At 37.9% G+C, this 14,915-nt stretch overlaps 1 protein-coding gene and 1 non-coding gene across 2 annotated transcripts; one reads left to right on the top strand and one right to left on the bottom strand.

Moving 5' to 3' along the window:
* Positions 1-1,069: 1,069 nt before the first annotated feature.
* On the bottom strand, positions 1,070-11,682 carry Haus3 (HAUS augmin like complex subunit 3). The gene is made up of 5 exons (XM_021163464.2): positions 11,559-11,682; positions 9,578-10,616; positions 8,075-8,514; positions 5,701-5,929; positions 1,070-1,280 (listed from the first exon to the last, which is right to left on the bottom strand). The coding sequence occupies exons 2-5, from the start codon at positions 10,484-10,486 to the stop codon at positions 1,146-1,148; spliced, it is 1,713 nt and encodes a 570-aa protein (XP_021019123.1). The 5' UTR covers positions 10,487-10,616; positions 11,559-11,682; the 3' UTR covers positions 1,070-1,145.
* Positions 4,535-4,637, top strand: LOC115031147. The gene has a single exon (XR_003836772.1). It is a non-coding gene; the product is annotated as a U6 spliceosomal RNA (small nuclear RNA).
* Positions 11,683-14,915: the final 3,233 nt, after the last annotated feature.

Below are 14,915 nucleotides of genomic sequence, written 5' to 3' on the forward strand. Positions count from 1 at the left end.
CCACACACCTATGGTTACTTGATTCTTGACAAGGGAGCTAAAACCATCCAGTGGAAAAAAGACATTTTCAACAAATGGTGCTGGCACAACTGGTGGTTATCATGTAGAAGAATGCGAATTGATCCATTCTTATCTCCTTGTACAAAGCTCAAGTCTAAGTGGATCAGAGATATGTCATTTTTTTAGACTGGTATTTCATATAACAAAAGTAAAAAAAAAATATTCTTAGAGGCATTTAAAACAGCTGATCTCTTATGCTATTTAGTATTTAACAGAAATATATCATGAAATGAGCTCTTTGATAACTGATAAGCAGTCTAATATGGTGATGCATGCTGATAATCGCAGCACAGTCAATGCAGGACCATGAATTCAGAGAGTGGCAAGCAGATCTCTTAAATTCAAGCCCAGTCTGGCTAGCCGGTGCTACAAAAGCACAGCACCTCCACTTTGAACAGTGGTTATAGGGGTTAACAACGAAACTAATGCAAACTAAATATCCCCTATCTTAAATGTATAGGACCTAAGTGTTTCAGATATTTTAATTTTTGTACATATACAAATTAAATATCTTAGGGATAGAACCCAAGCTGAAATGTGAAATTCATTTGTATTTCAGACAAACTGAAGGTTGTTTTATAATTTAGCATATCTGTTTTGTGACTCTGACCTGTTATGCAAGATTAGATGTAGAATTTTTCACTCACAGAATCATCCCAGTTACTTATAAAGTTTCAGATTTGGGACCATTTAAAAACTTCAGATTAGGGAAGTTCAACTTAACACTAAATATATTAAAATAAAAAGTTCCGTTGATCTTAAATTCATAAACTTAGTAGCATTGAGCCTGACAAGATGGGCTAGTCACTGTCCCCAAGAATAATGACCTGATTTCCACTTCCAGAGCTCTCATGGTAAAAGGATAATACCAACTCCTCCAAATTGTTCTCTTATCTCACGTAGTCATTATGGTACACACTAACGTACAAGACCACAACAGACACACACATCCCTCCCTGCATAAAAATAAATGTTAAAAAAAAAAACAACAGGCATAGTAAATATTCCGTTTTTAGAAGTCTTCAGTCTTTTCTACAACATCTTTTATTTAGACAGTCTTCATCTTTAAAAAACTATACATATAATTATCTTTCCACTTGATGCAATTTATTAGTTGCCAAAATTCTTCTTTTCGTCTTCACATCAGCAAGAATATCAGTAAGGAGATGATGTAGTTCATTCAACTGGGATTCAACTTGATGAAAGTGCTCCTTTAACTCCTGAAACAGAAAGAAAAAGCTTTTATTTCAAGAACTTTATTCCAAACACCAACTAGAAATTTAAAATATAATTTAAAAGGAAATTCTGTGATTTAATAACTCCTCATAATAAAAACCCATATCACACACTCTTAATCTTAATGCTTGGAGACAGAGGCAGAAATATCTCTGAGTTCTAGGCTAGCCGGATCTGAATAATTAATTCCAATCCAGCCAGGACTACACAGTGAGATCCTGTCTTTAAAAAATAAACAAAAGAAAAACAAAAATCTGTAATTAAAGATCACTGGGCTGAAGAGATGGCTCAGTGGATAAAGGTGCTTGCTATCAAGCCTAATGACCTGTTTGATCCCCCAAACCTACATGCTTGAAAGAAACAATAGACTTCCAATTGTCCTCTGATCTTTAGACATATGTACACAACTCCACACACAAAAATAAATGCAATGAAAAGTCTTGGGCATGTGCTCATGTCTGTAATCCCAGAGTAGGAAAGCTGAGGCAGGATTGCTATTAGTTTGAGGTCAGAACTGGAATGCATAGTGAGTTATTTAGTGGCTACCTTGTATAACACTGTTTTATAATTATTGACACAAAAACAATGAACAAAAACTTTTTCATGAAGGTCTTATTAGTGAAACTTCACTGTAGCTTAATCTGTGCCCGAGACATATAAATGCAGGAAAAAATCTTGAAATGAAGTCTAATAAAAAACAATTGCTTCAGTATGGACCCACAAATGCTTTGTTATAGGGGTGGGAGAGGCTCAGGAAGCTCTCCTTCCTGACTCTCCAAGAGGATATACAGGCAGCTAACAGTTTGGAGGGAGACTTTTTTGGGCAGTAGAGTTGCCACTAAGTTAACTGCCCATGCTCCAGTAATTGGTCTCTCATTTAAATCCTGTTTTTGCAATTAAACTCACTGGTTCACCAAACTAGACTCAGGTGGAATCCTTTATCCGTTTCTGTCTTTGGTGAGCATCAGCTAGGTGAGTAGATGGTTTATTCACATCACCTGAAGAACTAGATCAGTGGGGTGGATTTGGGGATGTCAGCCAGACAACCAACTATTGATTTATATCTGCCTCCACATTGACTAAAGGGTGCATGGAGCCACAATCATCCCGGAGTCTCTAGAAATGATAATGTAGGTTATTTGACTATATTATATAATCACATTGACAATAAAAATCCACACAGGAGCATGCTGCTTTCTTCAACCATTTAAAAACAAAAAACAAAAAACAAACCCTGCCTCACAAAAATCTTTTCTCTTTTTTCCTGTCCTGTAAAATGAAATTACACAGAATACTTAATGAAAACTATACTAATATATGTAATTCTTCTGCTTAAGAACTCAGATTTGGAGCCGGGTGGTGGCAGCGCATGCCTTTATTCCCAGTACTTGGGAGGCAGTGGCAGGCAGATTAAGATAGGTATTGTATATATGCAACTCATTTAAGAATACAAGGCTTAGAACCAGTTCTTTTAATAGCTGCTATTACAAACTGTTTAAATTAATTAAGCAATGCAAGTTAATAGATCATCAAACTCATGGTTTGATCATATTAGATTCTAATTTAGTTAATTACTATAAAATATTTTCAAGGTTATTCATATAGTAGATGGCTAAAAGTAATCAATATTTAACAATTCAGTTATGTTATATATAGATGGTCTTCAAAAGTGTCAGAGATCCACAGAATATTACATTTCATGTTATTTCATTATTAAAAGATCTTTTGACTATGAGACATGTATGCTCCTGACAGTATCCCCAATTCCACTTCAAAGAAGGTGATGAATATCAGTATCTCCATGTGGAACTGCTTCAACTGTGGCAAGGTAGCCACTGGGCAAGAAATGCCCCAATTTTATCTGTAAGCAGAATACTATCTGTTCATAAGGTCTGTCAGATATTCTGGGCCAAAAGGCTAAAAGATAGATGCTCCAACATTATAAGAAATGTTGGGAACTGTTAAGCAGTCAGCTGTCTCTGTCATTTCTATAGTTTTCGAAGATGTGTCTTTGTGCTTCCTGAATACTCAGGTAATATTTAATCCCTTATGAAACAGAGTTGAAAATAGTTATAGTCTCACAATTATACTTATGTTGTTTAACATTAAAGATGTTCTATATTTGAAAAGATAGTATTAGGACATTAATACAAGTTAAAACAGAAGATAATTTAGGTACAAAATCATAACTCATTGAGACAGGATATATGGTTAAATACCTCACCTAAATTACAAAATATAGACTAGACTTTTAAATGTAATTCATACTTAATAATTTTCCCAATTGTTTCAAAATAGTTCCTAGTATGTGTATGTTGTTACTATAAAGAAAAAGCCTTTTTAATTGGACAAAAAGGAGAAAATGTAGTGGGTTGGCCTAATGCTGTTTGTATTCTAATGCTAATCTGGGCCCCCAAAACTGGTTGTCCCAGAGACAAGAGAGACCTCAAGTAAGATGCTAAGTGACCCTGCCCCCTGGTTATTCTGATTGGTAAATAAAGATGCCAACAGCCAATAGCTCATCAGAAGAGATATAAGTGAGGTTTAGGTTTCCAGAGCTTGGGGTTGGGGAAGATGACAATGAAGAGGAGGAGGAGGAAAAAGAGAAAGAGGAAGAGGAGGAAGGAGCTGTCATAAATTAGGTGAGCCATTAAGAACTTGATCCTGAGCTGGGCGTGGTGGCGCATGCCTTTAATCCCAGCACTCGGGAGGCAGAGGCAGGCGGATTTCTGAGTTCGAGGCCAGCCTGGTCTACAAAGTGAGCGCCAGGACAGCCAGAGCTATAAAGAGAAACCCTGTCTCGAAAAACCAAAAAAAAAAAAAAAAAAAGAACTTGATCTTGAGGGCTAGCCAATTAGAGTTAAGAGCAGCCTAGTGAAACATAGAGTAAGTAATAACTCAGGGTTATTGATAGGAAAGTCGATTCTTAACAGCACAGAGGGTAGGAAACCGCCCAGCTCATGTGCTGTTTAAGGCCTATTGTAAATTAAAAGCTGTCAGTGTGTCTTTCATCCAGGAACTTAAATACCAAAGGCAGGGTAGAAGCCTCAGGCTGGGGTTTAAATAAATAACTATAACACAGAGTGAGAGCAAACAAGATAATGAAATATCCAATTGAATGCATATAAAGTTTGAAAACACAGAGAAGTTAATACACAATCTAATTTACTTATATAATAAAACTCAAAGCCAGTTCTCCTCAAAGGTTGGGGAATTCCATTAGAAAAAAGCATGTATTGTGCTCACTTCATCAGCACATAGACTAAAACTAGACTGGTACAGAGATTGGCATGGCCCTGCACAAAGATGACATGCAAATTCGTGAGGTGTTTCATATTTTTAGTTTGCTTCTTCCTCTGGCACTATATTTTCTTCTGGTAACTACCTTTTAAAACTTCGTCCAAGATTTGTTATGATTTAAATCCTGTTCTGTTCAGAAATAACTGATTGAACGAAAGAATAGACATACACCATAAACAAAGAATCTAAAAAGATGCCTTTAAGCTTATTTGACCTGAGCCTTAAATTGGCATTGCTCAGGTTCTAGCTCATTACATACGACTGTTTCTTTTTTTTTTTTTCATTTGACTGTTTCTTTTCCTCCTTCCATATATTATTCATATTTGACTAAAACTTTCTCCAAAAATCTCCCTACATTTTGTTTACTATATTATACGAATTCTTAGTATATGTATTCAATCTACCTTGTTATATTACATATATGCTGTTATAATATTCCATGTGAAAAAAGAAAAAAAACATGTACCATACATATAGAGATTTTAAATACAGAAAGGCAATCCTCTATTTGCTAAAATAACAAGTTTTCTTTCTTAACATAGCATCAATATTATATATCCTTTTATAGTGGCTGAAAAATTTCAAATTCTGTACATGAAACTCAAAATTATCTGAAAAAATATATATATAAAAATTAGGAGTTAAAAAAATCGTAAGATTTTTGTATGATGACATAAGCCCATAATCCTGGGAGATTTTGAGTTGGAGACCAGCATAGGCTACATACATAGCAAGACTATGTCTCTCAAATTTAAGTAAAAATTATATTAGTTTAATGGAATAGGATAATCTTTTCTTCACAATATTTTTTATAAGAAACATTTTTAAAGTTATTATTTTTAATTTGAATAAGTATTTTTGTTTGCACATATGTATGTGTACCACATGTATGCCTGGTACCCACAAAAGCAGAGGACATCAGAAACAAGAGTCACAGATGATTCTGAGCCATCAGGTGCCATGTGGGTGCTAGGAATACAACAGGAATCCTCAGCAGCAGCAGCAAGTGCTCTTCTTAACTACTGAGCCAGCTCTCCAGCCCCTTAAAATAAACTAAATAAACTAAAAGTTTAAAGCATTTTAAATTTCTAGGTAAACACTCACCTGATCACAAAGCAATAGCTGATTCCCTCCATGATACAAAGCATCACAAAGCATATCCACATCATTATTCAGTTTGGACAAAAAGAAAAAATGCTCTTGAGTAGATACTGCCAACTGATCTTGTATTACAGAAACATCTTGTTTCAATTTCTCAGCCACTTCCTCCAGGTGTTCATGGGTTATAAACAATTCTTTTTTCTTATTGTCTCCTTCTAGAAGTTGATAAAGCCTAAAATACAAAAATATTAAAGAGAATTAAAATTAATTAAATTTAATTAAAATTAAAGAGAAAAATGTTCAAGTTAATAGTTTTCGAAATTATAACCCACCAAATTGGGTAACAGATAATGATAGCTAATTAACAACTAAAAAGTAATAATATATGTGTTTCTAAAATTGAACAACTGAAACCATCTCAAGTATAATATTATTTCAGAGGAGAAATATCTAAATTTGAATATGTTGTAAAACCCTGTCATCCCGGCACTCAGGAAGCTAAGATAGATGGACTAGAGGCTCAAGGCGACATAATCAAATCCAGTAAGACACTATCTCAAAAGATAAATAATCCTTTAAAGGAAAATCTGAATTTCCAGTTTCTTCATCTTCCATATTTTAGATATAAACATCATCATGATTCTTAACTGTTATTAGTTTACTTCAAAGTGAGCTTCAATGATATGTCCCAAGAAAACACTTCTTTTACAGAATATATCTATGATAAAGCAGCAGCAACAATTACACAAGAAAAAATCATTCTTTAATACTTATATCACAAAACTGTGGTGGGATTAAAAGAGAAAAACTAAAAATGTAAGACCTATATAAATGGCCATTAACAACAAAGTGCCTATTTTAATTTGTTCAGTATTTGGTTGGTAAAAATCCTGCTAATTAACAAAACCATTTTAACATCGCACTTAATGGCAGAAAATCCATCAGACTGTAAGACAAAAGATAAATCTAAAGCAGCATGTTATGCCTGCCTTATAAGAAGACATGCTCTTTTTACTCATAATATACATACATCAACACATAGCTTGCTCTCTCTCGGTTCACACATACAAATCTCCCCCCTCCCCCTAAGATACGGTTTCTCTGTGTAGCCCTGACTGTCCTGGAATCTGCTACATAGACCAGGCTGGACTGGAACTCAGAAATCTGTCTCTGCCTCTGCCCCTCTGCCTTTCTCTCTGCCCCTCTGCCCCTCTGCCCCTCTGCCTCTCAGAAATTTGCCTCTGCCTCTGCCTCTCAAATTCTGGGATTAAAAGCTAAAGTATGTTATTCTGATCCTACCAAAAAATGAGTAGCAGCATACAAAATGTGTGTGTCTCCACATGCACACGGGGAGCCCAGAGGTTAATGTTGGGGGTATCCCTCAACCACTCTCTGCCTCACTTTTAAGTCTCTCATGAACCTGGAGCTCACCCATTCTATGAGACTGGCTAACCAGCAAGCACTAGGGATCCTTCCTCCTCTACCTCTCCAGTGTAGAGATGACAGGAGTGTGCCACTGCACCTGGCTTTTTTATGTTGTTTCTGGAGGATCAAATTGAGGTTCTCAAACTTGTACACAAGCACTGCAGTGACTAAGCTATCTCCCCAGCTCTCTCCAGTCTCCATGCCAATTCTTTCTTTCTTTAAAATACAAAGTCCCATTGTGCAGCTCAGGCTGTCCTAGAATTCTTACTATGTATCCCAAGCTGACCTCAAATTCAAGATTCTCCTGCCCCAACTTCCAGAAAGTTGAAATTAAATATGTAATCCCATTACTATACAGGATTTAAAAGACAAGTGTTTGTTGAACATTATTACACAGCCCATAAAGGCCTCAGACTTAGTATAGCTCTTCCTCAGCCTTTTAGGTGCTGGGATTACAGATATGAGCCACACATCGGGCAGAGTACAGACTTTTGAAGTCTAATACTTTTAGCCTTCAATTCTAGTATCTTGTTATCATCAACTGCTTAGATGTCCAGGAAGGGCCAGCTTTCATTTTAGTGATCTACCTCATCAGATAGGGAAATAAAGTCTTCCCACCCTACTACCCTCTTGCTGATACAATCAGTATCATGCCCAGCAATACACCTATGATACAAAGCTGTATTCATATTTCCTGACTCAAATCCAGGTATCTAAGTGGGAGTAAACTATTTTATCACTTTACTCCCTCAACTCATTGACTTCAGCTCTAAAGTGGCTACATTCAGACCTAACATGAACAGAAAGGGAACAAAAAATTTAAAGGATAAAAGAACAGAAAGGCCAAATCTGAATACAAGTAATTTTTAAACCTTTAAAATTTCTGTTCCAACTCTCTAGTATTTCACAAAGATAAAAGAAAAAAATGCTAAGGAAGCAATGACATACATACCTATGAGTGGAATGATCTTTGGTATCGATGGGAGTCCTTGAGGTTAACTGCTCAGATGCTGGTATTTCTGATAACACTGCCAAGTGCTGGCAGAGCACCGTGTTTCTTTGGCTGAGTTGTTGAACCAAACTCTCTAGTTGCCGATATGTATCCCAATGTTTTCTCAACTCAATCTCATATGATAACTGGACAAGCTCAAACGATGCCTTCTGCTTTATCAACTCATTTAACACTAACTCTTGTCTTGCCGTATAATAATCTTGTTTAGCAATCTGCAGTTCAAAGTCGCCCTTTACAACTGGCATGTTCAATAGCTGAGCATACTCTTTTACCACAACAGGCAAAACTTTGTCTTTTATATGAGTGATTTGTTCTTCAAGTTTTAGAATCTCACTGTTTAAGCTAGAAATTTCTGCATCCAAATTTTCTTTATCAATAACCTACACAAAGAAAGCAGTAACATTTTAAAATGTAGGTTTAAACTTTTATTTTCTAACTATTTTCATTGTTTGTTTTAAATGGTCAGATAATATATGCAATGAATAAACACTAACTTATTGGTATAAGCCAAAACTAATTTTAAAGGAAAATAAGGACTAAGTCAAGAGAAAGGCCAGCATGAACTATTGAACTTCAGTACATTTACACTATATATATATATATATATATACACACACACATATATACATACATATATACATATATACATACATACACACACACAATAATGGCTAACAAACTAGACGATCTCATCATGATCATAACTTTAGTAAGTATATTACTCATTATAACAAATGAATATCTTAATTTTCTTAAAATTATATAGTAGGTATTTTCTTAGTCTATGAGCTGATTATAGCACACAGATTTACCAGACTTATTATTTCAAAATGTTTCTGTTGTAGTAACTAATTTAATACAAGTATTGATTCAGAAACCTCTACATTTTTATTCAACTATCTACTGCCTATATTATCAAGAAAGCAAGCTTCTAGAGAGTGCAGATGAACAACTGCAATATATCTACATATTCTCAACAAGTAATGAGAAATTCACTCCACTGAATCCTGGACTTCATTAATACTTTCTTCTTGTCAGAGGAAACAAGGCAGAATACCCATAGTTAAGCAAGTAGTTTCCTTGGTTTATACCAAAAAACAGAAACCCCAGTTTAATCTGTATTTGAAATGACACAATTTTCAAATTCATAATGCAAATTAAGGTTATTTTTGTCCAAAATTAGCTCAGTAATATTACTAAGGATAAAATTACTAAATTCTAGTAATATGATTAATAATATATTTGTATGAAATACATACTGCAAATATGTACTATAAAATTACATCAATTATATTATATAATTAGTAAATTATATTAATATACTATATTAATATAATTTTATTCAAAATTAAATTAGATCCCCCTTTTCTAAAGTAGCAGCAATATTAAACTCTATATTCCTAACAATTACAATATGAATTCAGTCTTATTTCTTATGCTTACCTCATTGGTTAGTCTATGAAGATTCTCTTCTGCCCATTTTATACTCGACTTCATGCTCGAATTACTCGTTTTCAAGTATATGATCTGTTTCTGGACACAAATACATGCCATCTGCAGTCTAGCCATCTCCAGTCGTCGCTCCCTAAGGATTTCTTCATTATCACAAATAGACGGTGTTTGTATATCTAAAAGTTGAAAATTTTCTTCATTTGAACTTTCAACTACTTCATGTATGCCCTGAAAGAATTGCTTTTTTGTATATAAGGTTAATGCTGCTGTGCTCTGCTCTTCTTGGCTTATATATTTTCCCAAGGAAAACTGAGATAAAAACACCATTGGATTTGTTCTTTCACTTAAATTAGAATTTCTGAAGAATATCATCAAATTATTAACTTCCTCAGTAAGACCCTGAAGTTCATTACTGAGCTTAGTATTCACAGCATTTAGGAATCCTTGCTTCTGTTTCAGCTTCTTAGTGGCTTCCTCTTGTTTAGCATTTAATGCCAGAAACCTGTAGCTAGTTTCAGAAACCATTAACTGGTATTTATTCCGTCGCTGAATTTTTGAGTTATTTAATTTCTGCAGAGTTTGAACCTCATCCTCTAATATCTGTATCTCTTTGTCATCCAGTTTGCATGTCTTCAAATCAAAAGTTTTACAGGTCCTAAGAACTTCATCCAATGCTGTTCCTTCTAGGATAGGCTTGCCTGATCGCTGAAGATCGCTGAAGGCTTCCAATTCTTTTTCAGACAACACATTCTGTTCATTCACATTTCCACAAAACCATTTCAAGAATGACTCATCTTCAACATCCTCAAAGAGCCAGTCAAAATCTTCTCCATTAAGAATATCAGCTTTGGGATAACCAATTTTTTTCAATGTTTCCACAAACTCATTTCCACAACTCATGGTTTAACTACTCCTGTTTTTTAATACTTGATATGAATCTATTTTTTTAAAACTAAGTTCAAACAGAAAAAAACATGTTTACACTAAGTCCATAGAAGAAGGAAAAAAATACAATCTATAATGTGTTTTCCTAGTGGGGGAAAGAACACAAGTATTAGACCATGAACAAGGCAAATGAATTTTAAATATACAGATCATTTTATCAGATGACATCAGGAGACTACTTAAGTTAAAGGCAGATGCAGGTGCAATATCTGACAAAGACAAAGCAAAACAGAAGCAATCAGGGTGTTGCTAAGGACACTACAACAGTAATGAAGAATCTAATTAATGAAGATATAACAATAAAAAAACTGATTTTTTTTCCCAATGATGAAATTACTTAAAATAAATTACATTTTGTAAAATAGCTGTTTCCCCTGTAGTTTCTAGTTAGGAAAAAGAAATGTGCCTACCTTTCTAAGGAAGAATCAACTAAATATTTACTTCAATCAGCGTTCCATCAATCTCAAAGGACTCAATCTATAGATATAACCAGTCTAATGCAGAGAAAACCAGGACAAATTGACAAGTTTCAAAGTACCCACCAGTCATCAAGTAAGAAGTTTTATTTCGACCAGAGCACAATGAACCACGACTTGAACCAAACTTAGGTCAGTGACAATGGCAGGTCTTAAAATCACGATATATTTGACACTCTGGTAGCAAACTCTCTGGGTTGGTTTTGGTTTGTTTCTGAGTATACAGTTATGACACTTAAGAGCTCTAATAAAACACACCCACAAAAGTACCGAATTGCTGTTTTTAAAAGCTGGGTAACAGATGAGGGTATATTTCCGGTTTAACGTTTGCCTCGTATGATTGAGGCCTTGGGTTTTATCCGCAGCATCCGAAAAATAAAGCTACCAACCCCAGCCGGACGACCGGCCACGTCCCTCCGACCCCACCCCTGGCACGAAGCCTCAGCCTCCCCGCACACCCCGCGCCCGGGCCCAGCGACCTCTATCGATGCCTCAAGCAGGCTGTAGGAGGGTAGCGGCGGCCCCGCCAGCCCCTAACTTACAAGACTTACCTCAGGAAGCCGCAGCCACTGCTCTCTGCCAGCCTCCAACCGCGCGCGCCGCAGTGCCTCACGGGAGTGCCGGAACGCGCACGCGCAGATTACAACATCCGTAAAGTCAGAGCAGGCGGCGAGGTATCCGGGAGAAGGCAAAGGAGGACCCGCTGACCAACCCCCTTCAACGAGCCAGGGCAAAGTGATTGGTTTTCCTGACAGACGCACCGCCCCTTAGCCCCGCCTCTGGCCCGCCGTTCTTCCCGCTAGGCTCAAGAGGATTGGTTTTCTCACTAGAGGCTCTGCCCTCGCTCCGCCCCACCCCGCCCCCGCTCCGGAGTTGGAGTCTGGGTCTCTTCCGGCTGCTCGTTGCCTTGGCCATTCGGCCCTCCTGTCTTAAGAATGGCTTGCAGTCTGTGACACCACTAGGGGACCGGAAGCTTGAGGCCGAACAGACCCCTTCTTCCCCCAACAGCTCTTACCACCACCACTGGTAGGGTGATCCAGCGTGGTGCTAATAACAAGGTCAGCAGCTGGGACCCTATCAGGTCTCTTGCAGGGTAGGATTGTTGGCTATAGAATCTTTTACAATGGTTATTTAACAAAAAACACTTAACTCCCAAGGCCTCGATGACTTCCAAGCAAAAGCTGACTTCCTCCAAGATCCCATCGTCAAAATGTCAAGGTGTAAAGTACATCAGTTTTAGAATGCATTTAACTCAGAAGTACGGACATTCTGAGGATGCCCGCGGTCATTCAATGAAAGACAGAATGCTGAACTAAGATGCAAGCCCAGTTAATGTCCTATTTATGGTCTCAGAAAACTGATCTTTGGAGTTACAGTTGACATTGGTAACAACTTGTCTGTATGGGTCATAATCTGTTCATTTTTTTCTATCAGACAGCATTTGCAACTTACCACTCTCTTGTAAGATGATATATAAATTCACAAGATGTGGGCTTTGATCATTAAAAAAAATAGTACTCCCCTCTTCTAATCACAAATAGGGTGATGTATCAGACAAGGGTCTAGTCTTGTTGTTACTAGGTAGAATTCTTTCTGGATCTTTTTCCCTGAGCTTATTTGTTTTGTGAGACAAGGATTTGCTTCTCTGCCCAGGCTGGGCTTCAACTCAAGATCCTCCTACTTTAGCATCTCCAAGTGCTGGGGTCACAGGTATGAATCACCATGCCCAGATATTCATGTTTTCAAAGAGAGAAAAACTAATGTTCTAAGCAGATCATTTAAATTTGAGTTGAAGACATTTCCTATTAATTCTTATTTAACTTTTATCCTCCTTTTGAAGGTCAATAAAACTGGAAAGTAAATAAAAACAAACAGTACAGGGGAAAAGTTCTTAGAATGGTGCCTAATGTGGTCAGGAAATCAGGGGACTGGCCCAAGAGGACCCCAGATGCCAAACTGGAGGTAGGGGCTCAGCAGGGAGCTGGCGTTGAGTGGGTTTTGGCCAGAGGAAGTGCAGGCAGTACTTTTGGGAAATTTTGCTGAGGAGGCAAAGACTGAGAGAAAAAGAGCCAAATGACACAAGATGAGGGGGTGGGAATGCAAGGCTGAGAGGATTTTTGGTGTTGTTTTGTTTTAAAGTGGGAGGAACTGGAGGATATTTATAGACTGTGCGGAAGAGCTCGGAGGAGACGGAATTAAAGATGCCAGAAAGACAAAGGGCTACTTTGCAGGGTGAGGTTCCCCCCAGGCACAGCCTGGAACCCAGGAGACCTTCTAGAAAACCCACTGTTCTTAGTGACTCCTGGCCCCCAGCTCACTCTCTTGAATTGCTGACCACCGCTCCTTGTCTGAGAAGTGTTTGTGAGGCCATAAGAAGCCATGAAAACATAAAGATTAGAACAGGATCAGCCCCCTGAGTACAAACAGCAAACACAATGGGGTCAATTATACAGAACTGGAAAGTTTTCTTGGGACTGGATTAGAAACTTAAGAAGGCAAGTATGTTAAACTTATTTCCAAGACAAGCTTGCTTTCTTCTACTCAAAATCAGTTGTGGTTTTAGTGGGGTCAAAAGGTAACGGGAACTGAGGAGCTAATCGTTCCTGAGCAAGCCTGTGAGAACGTAATGGGCGAAACAAACCGGAATGCAGGACCTGAGTCTTTTCTGTTGGCCTTCCTCTCCTATCATCAATATTAAAAATTATTTTATGTTTTATACAGTATCTTTACAGACAGTTTTAAAACTTTGTATACAACTGTGCTGTTGAAAGTTGTTTTTGGATGCAGTTTAATGGAAGTGAAGAGATCTGTTCTCCAGACAACATGGAGGAGGGAGCAACAGCCTCAGACATGTGTTAGCTTGATTATACCAAAAAAAAAAGTCACAAAAAGTTTGAGAAAGCTGGCACTGGACAATTCGGAAAAGGCAAGGGAGCCCAGGAGCTGGCAGAACACTGGGGGCCATCAGCCAGTGAGATGTGGTCTGGCAGCTTCCTCCTATCGGTCTTGTTCTTCCAGAAGAAAGTTGACTTTTCTTAAGACTATGGAGTTGGGGTCAGGGATATTTGCTCTTCATTGTATTTACACTCGTGTGGTGAAGGTAAAAACTCAGTACCAAACTCAGAAGTATTTGGGTCTACAAAACTAGGAAGGGGTCACCATAGTGGTGGGTAGACAGGGGTCTTTGGAGATGGAAGCCGGTATCAAGCGGCCTGCAGAGTTTAGGGGTCCGAGGAGTCCAGGACCTAAGGTTGCCTGAGAGCTTTGGTCAGTTGAGGAAGAACTGGGATGAGAGCCCATCCTTCCCTGCAGCTCCCTTCCCAGGCCAGTGGCCTAACTCTGGAACAATCCAGAGCATCCTGTCCTCTAACTTTCTGGCTAAAGATTGGGAAAGAGGACATAAAATGTCCCACTAGCAATTAGTCCAGATTAGTCCAGCCTCTAATTTATACAGCCATCATCCCAGCAAAAGTGGACAAAGGGACAAAAGAGGAATAGGAACAAAGTACTCAGGGACCACCTGCAGAAGAGGCTGGGCTTGAACTAACCATGAGATCCAAAATGAGCTGGTAAGGACAAAGGGTTGAGTAGAAGGTAGGCTGAGCTGAGGTGAAGGCCAGGAGCCAGCAGGCATCTGAGTTTAACTCTGGGGAGGAAGAGGATGAGGAGCAGAAGGGCCATCTTGGAACCACTCTAGCAAGGGTTAGGACTCAGGCAGGGATCTCAGGTAGGGGCAAACATGGAGGAACAGAGAGGCTGGTGGTGTGTATATAACAGAGAGATAGGCTGGTGTCGGGTCAGGAAAACTACGGAAGGCGTCGTACCATATCTGAGCTTCGAGTTTCCTAACCATGAGATGGACCCTGTAAGACTGACATAGGTGCTAATTATGCAGAGTGCTTAGCACA

Source organism: Mus caroli, chromosome 5 (assembly GCF_900094665.2).
Source record: "Mus caroli chromosome 5, CAROLI_EIJ_v1.1, whole genome shotgun sequence".
Classification (NCBI taxonomy): Eukaryota; Metazoa; Chordata; class Mammalia; order Rodentia; family Muridae; genus Mus; species Mus caroli.

Coding starts and splice junctions, on each gene's coding strand:
- Haus3 (XM_021163464.2), bottom strand. CDS start 10,486: ATGAGTTGTGGAAATGAGTTTGTGGAAACATTGAAAAAAATTGGTTAT. Junction 8,515..9,577: donor TTCATAGACTAACCAATGAG/GTAAGCATAAGA, acceptor TTCTTTGTGTAG/GTTATTGATAAAGAAAATTT. Junction 5,930..8,074: donor AAAGATCATTCCACTCATAG/GTATGTATGTCA, acceptor TTTGTATTTTAG/GCTTTATCAACTTCTAGAAG.